We start from the raw sequence: 23,555 nt of genomic DNA, 5'->3' as shown, positions 1-23,555 counted from the left end.
TGCAAGTTAAAGCAGTTAATTACCTACAGAGAAGCCCAAATATAGATGACATCTGACTTCTCAACAGGAACACTTGAGGCCAGAAGGGATTGGCAAGAAATATTCAAAGTGGTGCAAAGCAAGAACCTACAACCAAGACTTTTTATCCAGCAAGGCTATCATTTAAAATTAAAGGAGAAATAAAAAGCTTTCCAGACCAAAACAAACAAACAAAAAATCCTGAAAAACAGTGGCCTTAAATAACACACTAGATCAACTGGATTTAATAGATACCTTCAGAACCTTTCACCCCAAAGCAGCAGAATATACATTTTTTTTCAAGTGCTTTTGGTACATTCTCTAGGCTAGATCACATGTTAAGACACAAAATGAGTCAAAATAAATTTAAGAAGACTGAAATCATATGAAGTGTCTTCTCTGATCACAATAGCATGAAACTAGAAATCAATTACAATAGAAAAACTGAAAAACAATCAAACACTTGGAGGCTAAATAGCATGTTATTAAATAACAAATAGGTTAACAATGAGATCAAGGAAGAAATAAAAAATTTCCTTGAAACAAATGAAAATGAACATACAACAACTCAAAGTTATGGGACACAGCAAAACCATCCTGAGAGGGAAGTTATAGCATTACAGGAATATCTTAAGAAGCAAGAAAAAGCTCAAATAAAAAACTTAACCCTGCTTCTAAAAGAACTAGAAAAAGAACAGCAAGTAAAGCCCAGAAGAAGTAGAAGGAAGAAAATAATAAAGATCAGAGCAAAAATAAATGACATAGAGGCTAAAAAACATTGTAGAGGATCAATGAAACCAAGAGATGGTTTTTTGGAAAGGTATACAAGATTAATGAACCTTTAACCAGAATCATCAAGGAAAAAAGAGAGAGGACTCAAATAAAAATTAGAAATGAAAGTGAAGTAACAATTGACACCACAGAATTACAAATGATTGTAAGAAAATACCATGAAAATCAGTATGCCACAATATAGGACAACCTAGGCAAAATGGATAAATTTCTAGAAACATATAATCTTCCAAAACTCAATCTGGAAGAATCAGAAAATTTAAACAGACTGATTACAACAAATGAAATAGAAACAGATATCAAAAAACTCCCATCAAACAAAAATCCCAGATCAGTTGGCTTCACAGGTGAATTTTACCAAATAATCAGAGAAGAACTAACATCTATCCTTCTCAAGCTATTTCAAAAAATTCAAGAGGGAAGACTTTCAAGTTTCTTTTATGAAGCAAGCATAATCCTCATTCCAAAACCAGGTAAAGATACTACAAAGAAAGAAAACTATAGGCCAATATCCCTGATGAACTTAGATGCTAAAATTCTCAACAAAATATTAGCAAACCAGATCCAGCAATATATGAAAAAAAAAATCATACATCATGATCAAGTGGGATTTACTATGGAGAGACAAGGTTGGTACAATATTTGCAAATCAATCAATATGATTTATCACATAAAGAAAATAAAGGATAAAAATCACATGATAATATCAAAAGATGCAGAAAAAGCATTTGATAAAATCCAGCACCCACTTATGATCAAAACTCTCAGCAAAGTGGGAATACAGGGAACATACCTCAAAATGATAAAGGCCATCTATAACAAACCCACAGCCAATATCATACTCAATGGGCAAATTTTAAAAGCAATCTCTCCTTAAGATCAGGAACAAGCAGGGGTGCCCCCATTCACCACTCTTATTCAACATGGTTCTAGAAGTCCTAGCCACAGCAATCAGACAAGAAAAAGAAATAAAGACATCCAAATAGGAAAAGAAGAAGTAAAACTATCATTATTTGTTGAGGACATGATATTGTACATAGAAAACTCTAAAGTCTCATTCAAAAAACTACTGGACTTGATAAATGAATTCAGCAAGGTGGCAGGATATAAAATTAATATTCAGAATTCAGAGGCATTTTTATACACCAACAATGGCTTGTTTGAAAGAGTAATTAAGAAAACAATCCCCCTCACTATTGCAACAACAAAAAAACAACAATAAAGTACCTAGGAGTAAATTTATCCAATGAGGTTAAAGACTTGTATTTGGAAAATTATACAACATTGATAAAAGAAATCAAGGAAGATACAAACAAGTGGAAGTATATACTGTACTCATGATTAGGAAGAATAAACATCATTAAAATGTCTATATTACCCAAAGCAATCTATAAATTCAATGCAATTCATAGTAAAATACCAATGGCATACTTCAAAGATATACAAAAAATAGTTCAAAAATTTATATAGGACCAAAAATGAATAACCTCAGAACATGAATAACCTCAGCAATCTTGAAAGTGAAGAATAAAGTGGGAGGTATCACATTTCCTGATATCAAGTTATACTACAGGGCCATTGTACTCAGAACAGTTTGGTACTGGCATAATAACAGGCATACAGCTCAATGGAACAGAACAGAACAGAGTACCCAGAAATAAACCCACATATTTATGATCAATTGATATTTGACAAAGGAGGCAAAAGCATACAATGGAGTAGACAGTCTCTTTAATAAATGGTGTTGGGAAAATTGGACAGATACATGCAAAAAAATGAAACTAGTCCACCAACTTACACCATGCACAAAAATAAGCTCAAAATGGATAAATGACTTAAATGTAAGTTGTGAAATCATAAACATCTTGGAAGAAAACATAGACAGTAAACTCTCTAGTATCTCTCATAGCAATATTTTTGCTGATTTATCTCCATTGGCAAGTGAAATAAAGGCCAGGATGAACAAATGGGACAATATCCAACTAAAAAGCTGTTGCACAGCAAAAGACACCATGAACAAAATAAAAAAAAAAAAAACCCATACAATGGGAGAACATATTTGTCAATACATCTGATAAGGGGTTAATAACTTAAATTTATAAAGAACTTCCAAAACTCAACACCAGGAAGGTAAACAATCCAATTAAAAAATGGGCAAAATAACTGAATATACACTTCTCCAAAGAAGACATACAAATGGCCAATAGGCAAATAAATAATGTTCAATTTCACTAATCATCAGAGAAATGCAAATTAAAACCACAATAAGATACCACCTCATACTTATCAGAATGGTGCTCATTAACAAAATAACACAGACTAAGTGCTGGTGAGGGTGTGGAGAAAAGGGAACTCTTCTGCATTGCTGGAGGGAGTGCACACTTGTGCAGTCACTGTGGAGAACTGTATGGGGTCTCTTCAAAAAATTAAAAATGGAGCTGCTTTTTGACCCAGCTATCCCAAATTTTAGGAATATATCTTAAGAATACCAAATCACTGATTCAAAAGATATGCACCCCCTGTTTATGGCAGCATTGTTTATAATAGCCAATATCTGGAAAAAGACCAAGTGTCTGTCAGTGAACAAGTAGACTAAAAAGCCATGGTACATATACACAATGGAATACTACACGGCTGTGAAAAAGAAGGAAACTTGCCTTTTGTGACAGTATGGATGGACCTGGAGATTATTATGCTAAGTGAAACAAGTCAGGCAGAGAAAGAAAAATATAATGATATCACATACATGTGTAATCTAATAAACAAAGTGAACTGAGGAATGGAATAGTGGGAGAGGCAGGGTCACAGTGACTAGAGAGACAGCATTCAGAGGGAAGAGGGATAAAGGGATGGGATCAGAGTTTCACTAGAAACTATATATACATAACACAAAGATATAGATAACAGGACAGCAAATCCTAGAGAGAAGGAGGGAGGAGGTTAGGGGAGGGGGACAAATGGGGTATAAAAAGGGACATGGGGGTGGGGGGTTAGGGAGTTATATTCAGTGGGACACTTGAATCCATGTAAACACAATAAATTAAAAATTAATAAAAATAAAAAAGATAAAATAGAATTCAAAATACTTTCCATTTAGCAGGTTTTCCTTTGAGATGAACAGAAACCACATATTTTATTGTTCAGTAAATTTTTTTCACTTAAGAATGGCATTATTAGAAAAACAGTCAATTGAAGGCATAAATAATTTTGAACGTATTAATCACAAATACAACTTTAAAGAAGGTATAGATGATTTGATGGAAAATTTAAATAATAAGACCATATAAAAATACTCATTCTTCAGAAAAATATTAACAACATAGTAAGAGAGATAAATATGACTAAACAGTTTCTGCTGATATTATTTTGTAATGTTCAGAAAATCAATATAAAGTATGTATAAAATTTTCTCTTTGATTTGCAGATCTCAAGTTACAGTTATATTTTTGGCAATAATTTTATTTAAAAATAATTTTTAGATAAACTATTCCATGTTTGCCTATTTAATGAAACCAAATTGCCAATCAATAAAAAAGTGATTTAAATATAATATAATTGTAATCGCTTAGCTATCTCTTCTTTTCTCAGAAATGCCATGGTTTGAAAGAAAAATTATATAATTTCCATACATATGCAGAATATGGTAAGAGATTGTAAAACATCTTTCAACTCATAACCTATCTCAATGACACAAAAATTGAAAAAAAACTTGAACAAAATTTTTAAGGAAGTTAATTTCCTAGTTTTTTAATTTTAATTTTTTAAATTCTTCAATTGACATTTAGTATTATTTTATAGTTGGTTTAGGTGTACAGCATTGTGGTTAGAAAATTAAATAATTTAAAAACTGATCCTGCAATAATTTTAGTACCTACCTGGCTCCACACATAGTTATTACAATATTACTAGTGGTGGGATTCAGCCAGTTTGCACTGGTTCTGCAGAACCAATACCTAATTTTTTGTTGAGTTCGGTGAACCAGTTGCTAAAATGACACTTGTAATCAGATTTCTTTCTAAGGCGGGTGCCTGGGCAGCCGCCCAATGTGGATATCACAAATTTATATTCCTTACTCTTTTTTAATGTTCTTCTGCACAACAAGTATTCTAAGCACCAATAATAATGTTCATTCCATTCATAAGTGAAAAGAAATTGCAATTGAGGATGCCAATCAAGAAACAATATGGAAATATCTTAAATTAAATTTTATTGTTTTTTATCAGGTATTATTTAATATTTTTATTAGTATTTTAAAACTCTTATAATCTAGTTTTGTGTACCTCTTTTATTGTTCTTATTTAAGTATTAAATGAATGAAATAATAATCTACCTTTTTGTGTATCTTTTTCTTTATACTTAAAATGGTCATTAGGGCAGAGAACCATTTTAAAATTAAAATTATGTTAATCCCACCACTGAATATTAATATGTCTCCTGTGCTGTACTTTAAATATCCATGACCATTTTATAACTACCAACCTGTACTTCTTAATCACTTTACCTTTTTTATTCACCTCCCCAACCTACTTATCAGGTAACACCCAGTTTTTTTCTGTCTATGGGAATATTCATTTTGTCTATTTATTCTGTTATTCGATTTCTCATACAATTGGTGGTCTTATTGCCTGCAGTGTTATTAAACCCTCTTACAATGAAGCAGTGGCTAATGTACTCTACCACAAATTCCAAATTTTCTCTATCAATTTAGTTAGGTAGAAGCATCTGCAAGAGAAACATTAAAAAATACTTCCATTCTCTGTAGTTTGGGAGATAATCATTTTTTGTTTTCCTCCCACAAAAGGAATCTTTAAGTATCTAATTGTAGCTAAAGATATCACTACTTCTAGACATTTTGAACAGTGACAGATGCAATGATAGTGAGATATATTTCCCAGAAAAGGGAAAACTGTAGAAGAGTGTAAAGATATACAATGGTTTAAATATATTTTCATTGTCAAAGTTAAGAAACTATTGGTTTAAACAGTGATTTTATTTTACATTTTTAAATTCATTTGAGAAGAAATAATTTTTATTCTTCATAAAAGTGTGTTTTCTGCAATAACATGTTACTTAGGAAATAAGTTAGATACAATGATACAATTATCTGCAAATTGTGCACTATTTCTAAAAATATTTTAGTACTTAAGAACAAAATATATTTTTTCCCGGTATAAAATTATGTCAACCGGTGTCCAAACTCTTCCTATATCGTGGAATATTTAGAAAGATAATAATTATTTGTTAACCAAATGGATTTATTAAACTTATCCTTGAAGATGGCCAAAGTATAGAACTTCTAAAATTGTCTGTTTCAGTAATAGAAAATTTTTAATTTAATTTGAAATTTATAAGACAACATTAAAATTACTTTCATGTAGAGGTGTAATACATATATGTACATTTCTTTACCTGAAAATGGTTCATCACATTCACAAATGAAAATATTTGCAGTAATATTGGTGCAATTCCCATGGAAACATATCTGTGGTTCAGTTTGGCCAATAATATCAGAGCAATTTATGCCTGCATAAAAGAAAATTAATTTTTAAACTAGATGAGAATATTGACATTTCATATAAATAATTATAGTCATTAATTTCCCTAAATTTTTTAATAATAAATAATATATTTTTGACAAAGTGCAATGCTTATTAAGAAATAGTTCTCCACAATGATGTATTTAAATTAAAATAATTTCAATAAATTTTACATCAGTTTTTCTATCTTCTGACCTTTGCTATAATATTCATATATTTTTCTAATTGTTGATATGAAATTTTAAATCCTATACTTTTTTGCCTTTGCTATTATTTCAAGTTTTCCAAACCCCACTAACATAAACTACATGGTCCTACTGTGTCAAATACAATGACCTTGCATAACATATTTTTCTATGTAGTTAATATTCTCATAGTATTCTTCATAGAAGAATGTACCTAGAAAATTTCAGGACATGGCATATGAACAAATGTTACTACAAAACAATTATACACACAGACTACCTCCCCTCTATTCTAATTGAATGTTTATTTTAATTTTTAAGCCTTTTTTGCCATATTAAATCTTTCTTTCAAATTCCTCATAGACTGACATTCTCCGAAGTCTTCCTTCATTTGCCTCCCAACAACCTTCAACACAATGAAAATGTAAGTAAATATAATTCTGTCATAATATTTCCATACATAAAAACTAAATTAATAGTAGAATGTTTATAGGTCATGTCCTATTTCCATTTTAGTGTGGGTAATGAGCTAAATTGTCATCCTCTCACTTGTTGAAATCCTAACTCTCACGGCCTCATAATGTGACAATATTTGGAGACAGGACTTTTAGAGAGGTAATAAAGTTTAAGTGAGGTCATTAGGGTATGTCCTAATCAAATAAAACTGATGCCCTTGTAAGAAAAGTAATGTGAACACGAACACATCAGAGGGAAGTCGATTAGAAGAAAGAGCAGTGGCTACAGAGCAGGGAGAAAAGCCTACGAAGAAAACCATCTTACAGACAGCTTGACCTTGAAGGTTTAGCCTCTAGAATTCAGCAAATAAACTTTGGTTGTTAAAGCTTGTCAAACTCTGGTACTCTGTTATGGTAGCACTAGCAATCTAATATAGTAAACACTTCAATTTTTGTGATGATGATACATATCATATTTCTGTGTTTTATAAAATTTAAAATTGAAGTGATTATTAATAATTAAATTGGTAAAATGGTATATTCTCAATGTTTTAAAAAATAAATAATATTTGGTACTTTTATGGTGTTTAAAATTTAATGATGTAAATGATCTATAGTTGTGTTTCTAATTAACAAAGAAACAAATATTGGGTAAGGAAAAAACACTCTATGCATTTATGATAAAACTACTGAAATAATATTCCATGATATATGATTACATATATATCAGTATTCTGATTGAAGGTAGAAACTGGCTGGCCAACTATTCTTTAAAATTCTTTGGACAGGTTAAAATGTATGCTTTAAGGTTTCAATTATTTTATTTTTCATTCACCCAAAATCATCAATTTGAGTGCATTCATTTTTTTTTTTGTCTAAACTGCCTTAATTTTAATTACCTGATATACTACAGAATAAGTAGGGTAACATATCTTTTATCACTATGCCAGCAGAGTCGAATGAGAATTTGACCCCAGTTATAAAAGATGATGTTCAGTAGGTAATGCCGGGAGTAACCTCTGAAATGGCGTTGGTACTTCCCTACTCTAAAGTCTAAAGTTATTTTATCAAACATTGGCATGAGAAAATTTTAGAACTTACAATGGCTCATTGAGTTCTTCCATTACAGTTTTTTGCATAGCCTCCTCAAAGTTGGCTACACTGGAGTCTCCCCACACTCCGTGGAGGAAAGACTTGGTTGAAACCCTTGACACCAGACTGACAAAATTACAGTTACCTCCCTGAGCCTGATCTCCTTGCTCCAGTCCTACCTACTGATCATGCTCCTTCCAATCTAGTGACCAAAATATAGTGATTTGCTATTTGTTTTCTCCTACTATCATTCCCAATTACATCAAGTATTTCACACTACTAGATCATCGTGGTTTTCTCTATCATCCTTCTAATTCTCCTTGCCAGGTCTCTGAAACTCTCATTAAAAGAAAGTCTTTTCTAGAATTCCAAACTTTAAATTTTCTTTAGATTTCTCTATAATCCTCTTCACTGTCCTTTGATGACCCAAATTTCTTAGTAAACTATCAAATAAAAATACCTTATTTTTCCTCAAATCCTCACCTTGGTATCAGTAATAGGAATTCACATTGTTTTTAGATTGCCTTTCTCTGGTTTCATCTATTCAGGAAATAGCTTACTTTTACAACCTTTTCTCATCTTTACCCTTGAGTTAACTTATATAACTGGTTATTAATTATCGTGCTTTTTCCATTCTTGTTAGTGTCATCTAGCAGTCGCTCTGTGGGTACCACACCAACATCCATAAAGAGCACTGCGTTAGCTCACAAGGATCTTTTCCTGTCCAACTCTCTCAAGCAACTGCAATCAGGATAAAACATGTATTTTAAGAAGTCCTCTTTAAATAAACAAACCCCTCCCCAAAATACTACTTATTTTAGAGACTGCCCGATAGATTTTTATATATCCAGAACCCAACTTTAGCTCAGCCTAAAAACATAATAAAATTTTCAAATGTATCTTGTTTTTTCATAAGTAGCCTTTTATGAATTCAGTGTATTTTCAGATTTTAATAAAATTATGTTATTTTTGAAGTAATCTTACCTATAAATGGTTGGTGACAGATACACCTATATCCTTCATTATTCCTCATTTGTCTTTTATTAATGCAACTACCGTTATTCTTACATGGCTTATAAGAACATGCATCAAGTTCCTGGCAGTATTTTCCAGAAAATGGAGGTTCACAATGGCAGTTGTATGTCTTGCTCCAAACTTCAGTGAGACATTTCCCATGCCCAGAGCAATATTCTGAACTCTTATTTTCTTGGCAGAACTGCTCTTTCACTGTCACATTTAGTCGAAGTCCTAGGTGACAAAGCGATGGACCACTTGCCATTACTGTGATAAAATAGTGTGTCCCAACACTCAGCCACTGAGAATTAACAGTGTGCATTCCTTTTAGTTTGCAACCAAAAAGTAACTGTTCTTCAATGGTGGTATTCTGCAGACAGGCAGTGAATGATGCTTCAGAAACATTCATCAAATTTATTTCTGGAGAATGAAGAGATGGTTCAGAAGAAATTATAAGGATGTCTCCTAATTGAATTTGCAAAGGACAAATCTGGGGAACAGCTTGATTGCCTGAAGTACTCATTTTAGTATTTATATTCTCAAACCAGCAATCTCCATAGACATCCATGCAGATGTTTTCTCTGAGTGTCCAATTCACCACGTAGGATGAAGACTGTGTACGCCATTCTTCCATCAGTTTCCTTTTACATTTAGTTTTCCCATTTACAAACATGCTGTGAAGAACCACCAAGCTCAGAAGCATAATTGATTTGTTAGTCATTATAGGAAGCTGTATTTTACAGTCTATCATGAAAATGTCAAAGATGATTGCTCAACATGGGCTTTCTATATTGCTGGATCAATTTCTCATCAGAGATTCCTGGTGATTGGCTTTTTGGTTTTTTTGACTATTCCAAAAATGCAAGACAACTTGATGACTAGGTTTTGACCAAGAAACAGTGGGTTCAACTGCTTTAAATATCACCTTAAACAGAAAAAAAAAAAGATTGTTAATAAAGGTTTTCCTAAATTATTAAATAATATAAACATTTGTTAGCTGTTTTCTGTAAGGCCTATGTGACTAGAAGCTAGGCATCTTCTTTGTGAAACAAGGCCAGGTAAATTATGGTTGTTATTTTGCACCTCATCCTTCCCTATAAAATCACCTTATTCTGAAAAGATTTGGTATCATTACATAATTAAACCAGCAACTTTCTGTATGTTCTTTTATATCAAACCTGAACATAACTGAAACAGAAATATTCAAGATCCTTCTTTTATGGATGAATTTTATTTTCTTCAGATGTAAGTATCCCTCTCTGATTAGAATTAGAAAAAAAATCATTTAAAGACATAAAACAAAAATAAGTGGTTTAAATATAATGTTCATGTAATATTTTCATAGAAATATAATCACTAAAGTATCTGTTGGTGACAAATTATGTTCTTCTAATGGAAATCCAGGAAGTGGAAGCCTTCACATATGTAAAAGAAACAGACATTTCTGCTGTGCAAATCATCCAACTTCTGTAGAAATGGTGGGAGCATGGAAGAAAACAAAAGAGAAAGGAAAGTGTGAAATGGTGTAATGGAAGGATGATAAACAGTCGTAGTATAGTAGCACGATCCTCCTTCATCACTCACCACTGGTGTGGAAGGAGGGATCAGATCATTTCTGTTGGAAGCCATCACTACTCCCAGAAAGAAAGCAAGAAACCAAACAGAATTTTGCGATTTAATATATTGACCCAATTAAAAGTAGAAACTAACACTTACTGATGTTTTTCTCTGCACAAATCACTCTACTATTTGATTAAGGAATAAATTACAAACCTCACCTCACAACAAAGGCTATAATGGGAATATATGCTCTTTGGAGCTCAGTTTTGTAATTTATTCAATTCTATGCTTCTAGGCCACATGAGCTTTAATTTGCTCCACTCCTATACAGGTATGAATATATTAAATATATTCATTTAAGTAAATTAGCAAAGTAGTATTGAATTAAGGTAGATTGAATGAGACTATTTAAATATATATGTTATGCAATAAATGGTAGCTTTTATTATTCAGTTGCACTCAGAAATCTAAATAGAGTTTTTTCAGATTCTATAACCCAGCATTTCTAATATACCTTGACTGTCAATTAAATATTGTTAAAATAAAAGAATTTTGTTCCATTATATTATATAATAAATTTGTTAATGTCATATATTTATGGTTAGTCTAATATCTTAATGGCAATTTTCGATCATGTAGAAATTAAATTTGAGTTATAAATTACCTTCTTGAAAATTCAGCTATGGATGTTGTAAATCTATAAAATGTGAAATCAAATAAGTAATTTATTATCTTAATATGCAGATAGAAAAAGTTAAATTATAACTTTCTTACAACTAAAAGTTTTGTATGACCATGTTTCTGTGAAATACATTAATCATAACTTCTGGATTTAAATCAATAATCTTGCTAAGGTGTAAAGACTAATTAAATCTATTTGATTGTGACCTATGTGTGTGGTAATAAACTAGGTACTAGGAATTCATCCATGACAGAGTAAAAGTAGGTAACAACATAAAGAACTAATAAGTTAATGAAGGATACCGATTATTAGGCAACCAGCACCATCTATTTGTTATAAAAAAGAGAGTCTAAAGAACTATAAAAACATGTAGCAGGACATTTAATAGAACACAAGGATAAGCTTGGAAAATGAAATGAAATCAACCTGAAAAATTGCCAAGTAGAGAAATTCCAGGAGAAAAGGTCTATCTAAGGATCTTGCGATGAGCGTGACACTGGATATCTTTGAAGAAGTAAGATAAATTGGACTTTTAAATGCAGAGGAAAAAAATATGGTAAAATATAAGCTCTTAGTTTAGGTAGTATATCAAGACGGGCAGGTATTGTCACTAACGGAGCTCACATTTTATCTGAGGGCAATGGAGAACTTCTTGAAGATTTATTTGGAAGATTAACAAGAGCAATTTTTTTTTTGTATTTTTGTATTTTTCTGAAGCCAGAAACGGGGAGGCAGTCAGACAGACTACCGCATGCGCCCAACCGGGATCCACTCGGCACGCCCACCAGGGGTGATGTTGTGCCCATCCCAGGCATTGCTCTGTTGCAACCAGAGCCACTCTAGCTCCTGAGGCAGAGGCCACAGAGCCATCCCCAGCGCCCGGGTCAACCTTGCTCCAATGGAGCCTGGGCTGCGGGAGGGGAAGAGAGAGACACAGAGGAAGGAGAGGGGTAGGGGTGGAGAAACAGATGGGCGCCTCTCCTTTGTGCCCTGGCTGGGAATCAAACCTGGGAATTGAACCCGAGACTCTTGCACGCCAGGCTGACGCTCTACCACTGAGCCAACTAGCAAGGGCCAACAAGAGCAATTTATAATGACAGTTTATTTGCAGAGTAAGGGATGTATTCACTGGTAGTTACCATTGGGAGAGTTGAGTAATGAGGAAAAGGTAGTAGCATTAATCTAGTGAAACAATAATAATGAGTATAGTGGCAGTAGAAATATAACACTGACAGAGTACAGAAATACAGTAGGTCCGTAAAGTCATGGTGCACTTTTGACTGGTCACAGGAAAGCAACAGAAGACGATAGAAATGTGAAATCTGCACCAAATAAAAGGAAAACTCTCCCAGTTTCATACATATTCAGTGCAGTTCGATGTGGGCTCATGCACAGAGTTTTTAGGGCTCCTTAGGTAGCTATCCCGTATAGCCTCTACAGACTCGTCACTGACTGATGGCCTACCAGAACGGGGTTTCTCCACCAAACTGCCGGTTTCCTTCAACTGCTTATCCCACCGAGTTAATATTATTCCTATGTGGTGGCGCTTCATTATAAACGCACCAATATTCACATTGCACTTTGGTCACAGATTCGAATTTAGCAAGCCACAGAACACATTGAACTTTCCTCTGTATCGTCCAATCTTGACTGGCATGGCCGTGGGCTGCTCCGCTGTATACACGGTGTTATGCCATCATCTGTGCATGCGCACATGCTGCCACATCATCTTACAGAAACTGGGAGGGTTTTTCTTTTATTTGGCGCAGATTTTACATTTCTATTGTCTTTTTTTGCTTTCCTGTGACTGGTCAAAAGTGCACCATGACTTTATGGACACAGTGTACATACTTAAATGGTAGAATTATAAAGTCTTCAAGGCTGTTGACCTATGGGGAGAGATAGAAACCCGGAAGGAACAAATGCAGAAACAGGACAGTAAAAAAAGAGAGGGGATGCCAGAATCACTAATGCATATATTGAATTTGAGGTCCATTGAAATGATTTTCTTGTAGAAGTATGTAGATATCAATGGTATATACACATGCGATCATAGAGGAGAAGCTGATCTGCTATTCTAAATCTGAAAATATTGATTATATATTTTTTTTATATTTTAATATGTATGTAAAGTTTGGAAGGTTGCTTTAAAATGTGAATTACTTGATCTTATTTTTTTATCATTGGGAGGTAACAAAACAGAATAGAAGAAGATAAATTACATGAATACAGTGCAGTACAGAAGAAAAGACATAAGATTATTGTAGATTATTAAGGCTGTGACTTCAGTGGCTAGAATCTGAGAAATTTATCTGGTGGGGCCTTCTGTTTACTTTATAAAAAAGGAGGCGTTTTGTGAAGATGGTGAGTTTGGAGGTAAAAGGTTGGGCAAGATTTGAAATAAACAGTGAAAAAATATGAGATAATGTTAATTAAGACAAAATAGAAGTACCACTGGGCAAAACTGAAATACTTTTATGGCTGTAATTCACAAATTTACAGTAGTATTGCAGTATTTCCCCAGTAGCCTAGAGAAAAAAGTACAATAAAAATTTAAGCAGTATATGGATTTAAATACACACTGTTACCAGTTTATTTCTACATGGAAAGTCCAAAAAACAAACTACATTTGTATCGAAGAAAAATTGGGTCTGTGTGACAATTTTAGACTAGCTGCAGATGTGAGCTTGCATTATTGCGTGGCCTATCCCAGGCTTCCCAGAATTCTCTGGATCCCCAATTATTGTGCATTTATATTTTCTAAGAGAAAGTGACTTGATGTAATACTTTTCCATCTCAATAATATTTCAGTAAATAAAAATAGAAGTTAAAATTAAAACTTAGAAAACTTTTATGAGGTCAGTTTTCATCTATATATATAAGCTGAATACATAATGCATTGAATTTTATTGTTACAAGATTATTATAAGCATTAAATATAGATACCTCTAAATAAGAAGCTATAATTTTGATTCAAGTATAAGGATGTATAATACAGTTTTCCATTTAAAAACACATGGTTCTGCATCCCAGAGTTTGATAAGTTGTTTTTACATTTCCATTTAGTTTAAAATATATTTTATGTTTTTCTTGCAACTTTTTTATTGTCCATCGTGATATTTAATAGTAAATTGTTAAATTTCTAAATATTTGAATGCCCCCTAGGTATCATTCTGATATTTAATTCTAATTTTATTCCATTGTGATTTGAGAGCATACTTTGCATAATTTCATTCTTTAAATTTGTTCAGCTGTGTTTTATGGCCTAGCATGTGGTCTGCCTTGGTGAATGTTTCATGTATACTCAATGTTTACTAAAAAAAATAAAATGTATCTTTTTGTTGTTGGATGGGGTATTCTGTCAATTCCAATTAGACCAAGCTGGTTGATGGTACTAAAACAGTCAACCACATCTTTATTAGGTTTCTGCATGTTTGACGTATATATATCAACAGTTGATTTATTATTTTTTCTGTCAGATTCATCAGTTATTGCCTAAAATGTTTTTACATACTGTTCTTAGGAACATACACTTTAAGGACAATTATATTTTCTGAGAGAATTGATTTTTTTGTTATTATCTAGTATTCCCCTTTATCTCTGATCATTTTTCTTGTTCTATTTTTTCCTTAAGTGAAAAGTGGGGAAGCAGAGAGACAGACTCCCACATGAGTCCTGACCAGGATACACCCCCTAGCAAGCACTCTATGGGGCAGTGCTCTGCCCCTCTGGGGTAATTGCACTATTGCTCGGCAACTGAGCTATTTTAGCACCTGAAAATAAATTGTAATTCTTATCCTGGTTTCTCTAAAGGTAAGGGGTGTTTTTCCCTTCTTGGTTCATTCAAGATTTGGAAAGTTCTCAACTATTATTCCCTCAAGCATTTCTTCAATTTGGTGCACACTTTTCCTTCTGATATTCCAAAACATACGTGTTTCACCTTTTAAAATGGTCCTAAAATTCTTCAATATTCTACTTAAAAAATTTTTTTTCTTCTTTGTATTTTAATCAGGGGAGTTTCTCTTGATACATTTTCAAGCTCACTGACCTTTTCTCAGCTTTTTCAGCTGTGTCCAGTTTATTGATGTACCAACAAAGGCATTCTTTAGTTCTGTTACTGTGTTTTTGATATCAAGCATTTTTTTTGTATTTTTCCAAAGTGAGAAATGAGGGGTGACAGACAGACTCCCACATGCACCCAACCAGGATCCACTAGGCATGCCCACCAGGGGGCAATGCTCGGCCCATCTGGGGCATTGCTCCACTGCAACCCGAGTCATTCTTGCACCTGAGGTGGAGGCCATGGAGCCATCCTCAGAGCCTCGGCCAACTTTGCTCCAATGGAGTCTTGGCTCTGGGAGGGAAAGAGAAAGATAGAAAGAAGAGGAGGAAAGGTGGAGAAGCAGATGGGCACTTCTCCTGGGTGCCCTGGCCGAGAATCAAACCTGGGACTTCTACATGCCAGGTTGATGCTCTAATACTGAGCCAACTGGCCATGTCATTTCTTTTCTTTTATTATTATTCTTTCTTAGAGTTTACATCTCTCTGCTAACATTACCAATCTGTTTTTTCTTTCTTTCTTCCATTTATCTTAGAGCTTTAACATAGTATTCATAGCTATTTTAAATTCTCTGTATAATTACAATATCTGTGTGAAATCTGAATTTGGTTCTGATGCTATTTTATCTCTTCAGACTATTCTCTCTAGCCTATTGGTATGCCTTACAATTTTCTTGTTGAAACCCAACATATTATATTAGTTGATATGTACTAGGTAAGTGGATCTTTAGTGTGAGAATATATGTTAATCAGACTGGGATTTGGGATTTATTTAGTGCTTGCAGTATATATTGGTGCCAAAGGCTTCAGATCCTTTAGTGTCTTTGTTTTTAACTTCCTTCTTGACTTTGGACTTTTCTAAGTACTCCTCTACAGAGAATGTTTGTATCTTTCACCTTTTTTTTTACCTGTAATCTACTATTCTCATATTAAAGTCCTGTTGGTTTGGTATTAAGGTACAAGAGTAGACAAGCATTCTGTAATCTTCAAGTTAAATCTCCTCTTTCTAAAGGATCTGTTCTCCAGGCTGCAGCCTTTACAAGAATTTTTCTCATATGACTTTCCTCTCTTAAGAGAGAAAGAAAGGCTGGAGGGGGCCTGAAGTTTGAAGTATGTTCTTCCCCACTGTTCTGGTGCAAGACTCAAATAAAACTACCCCCTGCAGAGTAAGCCTTTGTTATAAAGAAGGTCTGGGTTTATTTCAAAAGGATTACTCTTCTCATCTCTTTGCTTTGGCCCCAATTGCATCATTCTCAGGTTTTTACAAGAACTTGGTGGATATCTTGAAGGTAAAGCCCACAGGATTATATGTGGAGGCCCAACTAAGACTGTGGCTCCCAGACATTCCTAGTCATTACACCCTTCAGCAATGCATTGAAATTTCCATTTCAGTGTCCCTACCAGTTTATGCCTTCAGTGGTTTCTGCTTCAAGTAAAAGGTATCTGCTACGACTCTCTCTATTCACCTGTCTCTCCAGATTGCAAGGGGGCAGTGGGACCTGCAACCTCTGTTTTCTGGTGGGTTTAAGAAGAGTCATTGATTTTTAATTTGTTGAGCTTTCCTTGCCATAAGGATGAGAATGAAGATTTCCAAGTTTTTTATATGTTGTGCTGTAACACAAATTTTACTGACTTTTTTACTTGATTTTTTCAGATATATTAGTGACTGCCTACTATACAAGAAAAGGAGTTTTTATAGTTTTTCTATGAGTAGTTCTACTGAGTAATATCATGTTATATAGATATACCACAATTTGTTTATCCATACACCTGATGATAAATATTGGGTGTTTCCAGGTATTGTCTGTTATAAATAAAACTTCTGTAAACATTTCATAACAAATCTCTTGTGGGTGGACATTTTTATTGATCATATCTGGATTTCTAGGAGTAAAATGGATGAGTTAGATGTCTAGTGCACGTTTGCCTTTTAGAAAACTGCCAAGTGTTCCATAAAATTATTTGATTACTATATAGTTCCATCTATAATCTTTGAGGTTCAGGTTATTCAAAATGTTCAGTTTCTTTCATTTCAGTTGATCTAACACATATCTTATTGTGGTTTAATTTTAAATAACCTTGAGCATCTTTTCAATGCTTTTTTGCCATCTGTATACGTTCTCTGGTGAAGTATTTGTTCATATGTTTTACCGTCTTAATAGGGCAATTTGTTTTCTTATTATTGAATTTCCAGATACAAATCCTTTGCTAGATATATGACATTCAAATATTTTCTTGCAGTGTGTTGCTTAAATTCTCATTCTGTTAGTAAAAATTTAATAATATTTCACAAAGCAGATCTTAATTTGAGGATGTCCAATTTGTCTACTTTTTTTCCTCAAGGCTTTTGAACTTAATATGAAAACCCTGTAAATATGGTAAAAAACACCCTGTAATCCCTCTTTAGTTTCTTGTTTGTTTTGCCGTTGCAGACTTCCATCTAGGATTTCTGCAATCCTAACTAACTTTCTTCTAGAGGCAAGCCCAACCGTCCATTTGGCACTTTCTATCCATATCACTCTGCCTCCCATTTTGCCTCACTCTTCTGTTGGTTCCTTGTTTCCTGGACCATGCATATTATTTCACAATAAGATCATTTTTGTCAAGAATATTTTTCTGTACGCTCTTTAACAAGGGTAAACGGGAGGCATATTTTAAAAGCTCAATTGTCATAAAATATTATTAGGTTCATACTTTTAATATTTTTTGTCTGCATATAGAGGAATGAATTGAAGAACATTTTCTTTTCCTGCATTTTGTTGAATGCAAAGTTCAAGATTATTTTTTATTTCCAATCCTTTGTATATATAACCTTTTTCTTATATTTTTCTCTCACAAACTTTTATCTCTGATCTTCTAAATATTTAAATGATTAAGACTTGAAGTGTGCCATTTGGCAATCATTTAGATGTACCAAAATAAAGTAGTTGTATGTGTGCACATGTGTGTTTATGTTATTTAAAAATTCATGTAATTTAATTGTAAAATAATATTACTCAAGACAATTACTTCATTCAGTGATTTTTTATTTAATTGAGAAATATGATGCAAGCAATTTTACAGATGAAGATGATATCCTCCAGTTCCCTCTTGTTTACTTTCAATTTGAACTTTAGAACATTTTTTTTTTTACAGAGACAGAGAGAGAGAGTCAGAGAGAAGAATAGATAGGGACAGACAGGAACAGAGAGAAATGAGAAGCATCAATCATCAGGTTTTTGTTGTGACACCTTAGTTGTTCATTGATTGTTTTCTCATATGTGCCTTGACCGTGGGCCTTCAGCAGACCAAGTAATCCCCTTGCCCGAGCCAGCAACCTTGGGTTCAAGCTGGTGAGCTTTACTCTAACCAAATGAGCCCACGCTCAAGCTGGAGACCTCGGGGTCTCAAACCTGGGTCCTCCACATCCCAGTCCAATGCTCTATCCACTGTGCCACCACCTGGTCAGGCTAGAACATGTTTTTGTACTTAAAATACATTAAAGCCAATGTTTTTAATTGTGATTAAGAAACACTTTCTTACCAATTCCTTAAGGAGATATTTTTTAACTTCTTCCCTACAAAGATTAAAGTTGTATTCAGGCCATTATACAATGAAATTGACAAACAGTAACTAGACTGCTGCTTTTATTTTTATTTTTGTGCTATAAAAATATATTATGCATGACATTACTTAAAAGACTGGTTGGAAAATAACACACCTGCTTATTTTCCTACTAATGGTAAATGCTATTTTTATATACTAGAGAAAATTTTTCCTCTAACTACTCTATAAATAATTCTAAGACCAGAGAAAATAATTAATTAAAATGACTCACTTTTAAATGTGTGTTTCTTGCATTTATTTGTTCTTATATATCATGGAAACCACATGTTCTGAGCTGGAATAGGGAAACTGGCCTGTCCTGTGGTGGCACAGTGGATAAAGTCTCAACCTAGAACATTGAGGTTGTCAGTTAGAAAGCCTGGGCTTGCTTGGTTAACGTACATATGGGAGTTGATGCTTCCTGCTCCTCCCAGCCCCCATCTCTTTTTCTTTTTCTCTCTCCTCTCTAAAATGAGTAAAAAAAAAATAGGAAAACTGTTTTTTGGTCTTGCCAGAGAGGTATTATTTTTTCCAATCTAAAGAGGAACAAAACTGGTATCAGCACATCAAATAAATTCCCTGAGATCACACAGTTTGTAGGTGATAAACAAAGAATTTAAAACCACTCTAATACACTGGTTACCTTTAGGTCACCATTGTGTAAAATATTCCCCTAACTTTCCCTAGGACACTTAGACATTAATATATATATAGTTATCTTCCATACCTTATACTTTTGCAAATATAAATATATTGCAGGGTGATTTTAATTGTAGGAATCTTTGTAGGAATATTCCATAAAACTTGGGGTGCAAATACATTACATTCTCTAGCAAATATTAAGGCTGAAAATTATTTATAGAAATATTATGGAAAAAGAAAAGGATGAAGGAAGGGAGAGAAAAGGGAAGGAGGGAGAAAAGAAAGAATGAAAGAAAGATGGAGGATTCAACTCTTAAGAATGCAGAAATCATTGAATGAAATTATATATATATAATATATATATATTATATATATATATTAAAATCTCTAGCACCATTCTCTTGTATTTTATTTGAATTTTATAAGTTGTGACATATGGAATGTGTACCCTGCCCCACAAATAGAGGAAATCTTTCTATTTATAAGTATACATATTCTACATGTGAAAGGGTATTTCTCATGTAAATGTGTCTATTTCTAAGCAATTAGACCTATAGGTCAACAAAAGTCACTGCTAATCCCCCACAGACAATAAAGCACTTTTCTTTTTAAGTGAAAGGAGGGGAGTTAGAGGGACAGACTTCCGCATGCATCACCCTTCCCACTGGCAATTCCCATCTGGGGCCAATGCTCAAATCAACCAAGCTATCATCAGCACTAATGCTCAGGCTAATTGAGCCACTGGCTATGAGAGGGGAATAGAGAAGGGGTAGAGAGGGTGAAGAAAAAAAGCAGATGGTTGTTCCTCACGTGTGTCCAGACTGGGAATAGAAACCAGGACGTCCGCAGGCAGGGCCAACGCTCTATCCACTGAGAAAACTGGCCATGGCTTAAAGCAGTGGTCCCCAACCTTTTTTGGGCCATGGACCGGTTTAATGTAAGAAAATATTTTCATGGACCGGCCTTTAGAATGGGACAGATAAATGTATCATGTGACCAAGACAAGCATCAAGAGTGAGTCTTAGACGGATGTAACAGAGCGAATCTGGTCATTTTTAAAAAATAAAACATTGTTCAGACTTAAATATAAATAAAACGGAAATAATGTAAGTTATTTATTCTTTCTCTGCAGACCGGTACCAAATGACCCACGGACCGGTACTGGTCTGCAGCCCGGGGGTTGGGGACCACTGGCCTAAAGTATTTTCAAGTATGGTGAACTTAAGGTCCCTAGAAATGTGACCTTAACAATTAAAAGTAAAATTAGGACATGCAAACCTCAGAAGTTTCTTTTAAGAAGAGGACAAATAAAATGTACAGGAAGCACGAATGGTAATTTATCGTTCAGGAGAAAATGTAATTGTGTAAGAAAATTAAAATTTTAGTATGGAGTGAAACAATTTATTAAAGGTGTCAGAATAAAAGTTAACATTTTATTGAAGGTTTAATCTGCATCAGGCACTACGATAAATGTTCTATATGTTTTATTATTTTAATCTTCGATCTTGAAATTAGTGCAATTATTTACCTTCATTTTATTATTTTTAAAATTTTTATTTATTGATTTTAGCAAGAGAGGAAGGGAGAGACAGAGAGAGAAAGAAACACCAAGCTCTTCCTGTATGTGTCCTGACCAGGGTTCAAACTGACAACTTCTACGTTTTGACGATGCTCTAACCAACAGAGCTATCCGGCCAGGGCTACCTCCATTTTATATGTGAGGGTACAAAAATGCACAAGAATACATGTTACTACTAACTTTTTTCACTATAATTCCCTTAAAATTCTCCCCATTGAAACTATGTTTTTGGAGGCAATATACAGTGTGTCCGTAAAGTCATGGTGCACTTTTGACCAGTCACAGGAAAGCAACAAAAGACGATAGAAATGTGAAATCTGCACCAAATAAAAGGAAAACTCTCCCAGTTTCATACGTATTTAGTGCAGTTTGATGTGGGCTCACGCACAGAGTTTTTAGGGCTCCTTACGTAGCTATCCCGTATAGCCTCTACAGACTCGTCACTGACTGATGGCCTACCAGAATGGGGTTTCTCCACCAAACTGCCAGTTTCCTTCAACTGCTTATCCCACCAAGTAATGTTATTCCTATGTGGTGGTGCTTCATTATAAACGCGCTGATATTCACATTGCACTTTGGTCACGGATTCAAACTTAGCAAGCCACAGAACACACTGAACTTTCCTTTATACCGTACACATCTCGACTGGCATGGCCATGGGCTGCTCCGCTGTATACCTGGTGTTACATCATCATCTGCTCATGCGCACATGCTGCCACATCATCCTACAGAAACTGGGAGTGTTTTCCTTTTATTTGGTGCAGATTTCACATTTCTATCGTCTTTTGTTTCTTTCCTGAGACTGGTCAAAAGTGCACTATGACTTTACAGACACATTGTACAGTAGTATAAAAGAAACAAAAGTTGATGTGACAACAGTGGAAGTAGTTCTAGTTCAGACCCTGCTATTTACTAGCCGTAGTACCCTACTTACTAGTCAGAGAACTCATTTTCTCACTGGTGGGAAACAAAAGAGTTTAGATTTCACAATCTTTCATGTACTTTTCAGGTATCACACTATATGCTGCTATTATGCTTTCTATAAGGTAATAAAATACACTATTTATGATACTAATTTTGTATATTAACTTGATTGAGTACAGGGATAAGTAGATATCCGGTTGTTTTGGGCTGTGACTGTGAGGCTGTTTCTGGAAGAAACGAGCATTTGTATAAGTATAAGGAGCAAAGCAGATGAGGGTGGTGGGAGCCTGAGTAGAATAGGGGTACTGAATATGTGAACCAAATCTGGTCCTTCCCTCGCTGAAGGTGGGGGAGCAAGGTACTCTTTCTGATCTTATGACATTACCTCAGGGACTGGAAAACTGGAAAAAGGAAGTCCCAAATCTTTCTACCACCTGTAGTGATTCTAGTTTCATGTTTGCCCAGGGTATAGGAGCCTCAGGTAGTTTCTGGAATTCTTGCAAAGACGATTTGTCTCTGAATTGTTGTTGAGTCAATGTGTTTGATTGGGAAAGGAAGGTTGGTTTTCCTACTCTGCCATTGTTCCCATGTCACACCTTATGAATTGGATATATATCACTATCCTCTGGCTACTTTTTTTTTTATGAATTAAGAACATGAATAATTTATAATAAGCCAAAGGGGAGAAATGCAATGTAATTCTTACAAAATTTATAGATGTAGACATTTAAATATAGTGCTTTTTTGTAATGACTATAACTTGGATATTGTTAATCTAGAAAGTCATGAGTAGGACAGAATAATTTCTTTAGGATACAATGAGCACATTAAGATATGTATATATGTATATATAGATGGAATCAACTAAAAGAGGAACTCGTCAGAGTTATTGTAATATCTAATCTACTTGTTTCTTAGCAAGTTCAATTTCTTTCTTTGCAAATTCATTACCAATTTTACAGAATGATAATTTTATTAGACAAAGGGCATTCTGAAGTCAGTGCTTGATTGCATATCAAAATATTCCTAGACATAATAAATATATTATAGTCTCATGTTATTTTCTACATATTTTGATGTTATTTCTTTATAATGGGAGAGGCAATTAAAGATCAAAGATAACATGCATCACACTCAGGATCAGGAATTTGGGAATAGACATAAAATTATGACTAATAAGGACAATGATTTACATGTTCCAATACTCTATTTGTAAGAGTTACCACTTTTCTTTCTATCACACCAAACTGAAGGTATATAGGAATATATTTGCTGCAATTAAGAGACAAAATGTGATTTGTTTATGCATATTTAGACTTGAGTCTCTTATCAAAGTTTTCTGACAAAAGACAAAGTCTTTTATTTATATCTATTAAAGTTCATTTAATAGATATAAATGACACAATATGTATAATATATATTGCATCAATT

At 33.9% G+C, this 23,555-nt stretch overlaps 1 protein-coding gene across 1 annotated transcript in view; it reads right to left on the bottom strand.

Moving 5' to 3' along the window:
• EYS (eyes shut homolog) overlaps window positions 1-23,555 on the bottom strand; it is a 1,965,296-nt gene that overhangs the window by 1,750,808 nt on the left and 190,933 nt on the right. The window contains 2 exon segments of the mRNA XM_066360293.1: window positions 6,220-6,333; window positions 9,064-10,018. Coding sequence (XP_066216390.1) covers window positions 6,220-6,333; window positions 9,064-9,844 — 895 coding nt within the window. The 5' untranslated portion in view covers window positions 9,845-10,018.

The sequence above is a fragment of the Saccopteryx leptura genome, chromosome 1 (genome assembly GCF_036850995.1).
Source record: "Saccopteryx leptura isolate mSacLep1 chromosome 1, mSacLep1_pri_phased_curated, whole genome shotgun sequence".
Classification (NCBI taxonomy): domain Eukaryota; kingdom Metazoa; phylum Chordata; class Mammalia; order Chiroptera; family Emballonuridae; genus Saccopteryx; species Saccopteryx leptura.
This window is presented reverse-complemented; position numbering and strand designations above follow the sequence as displayed.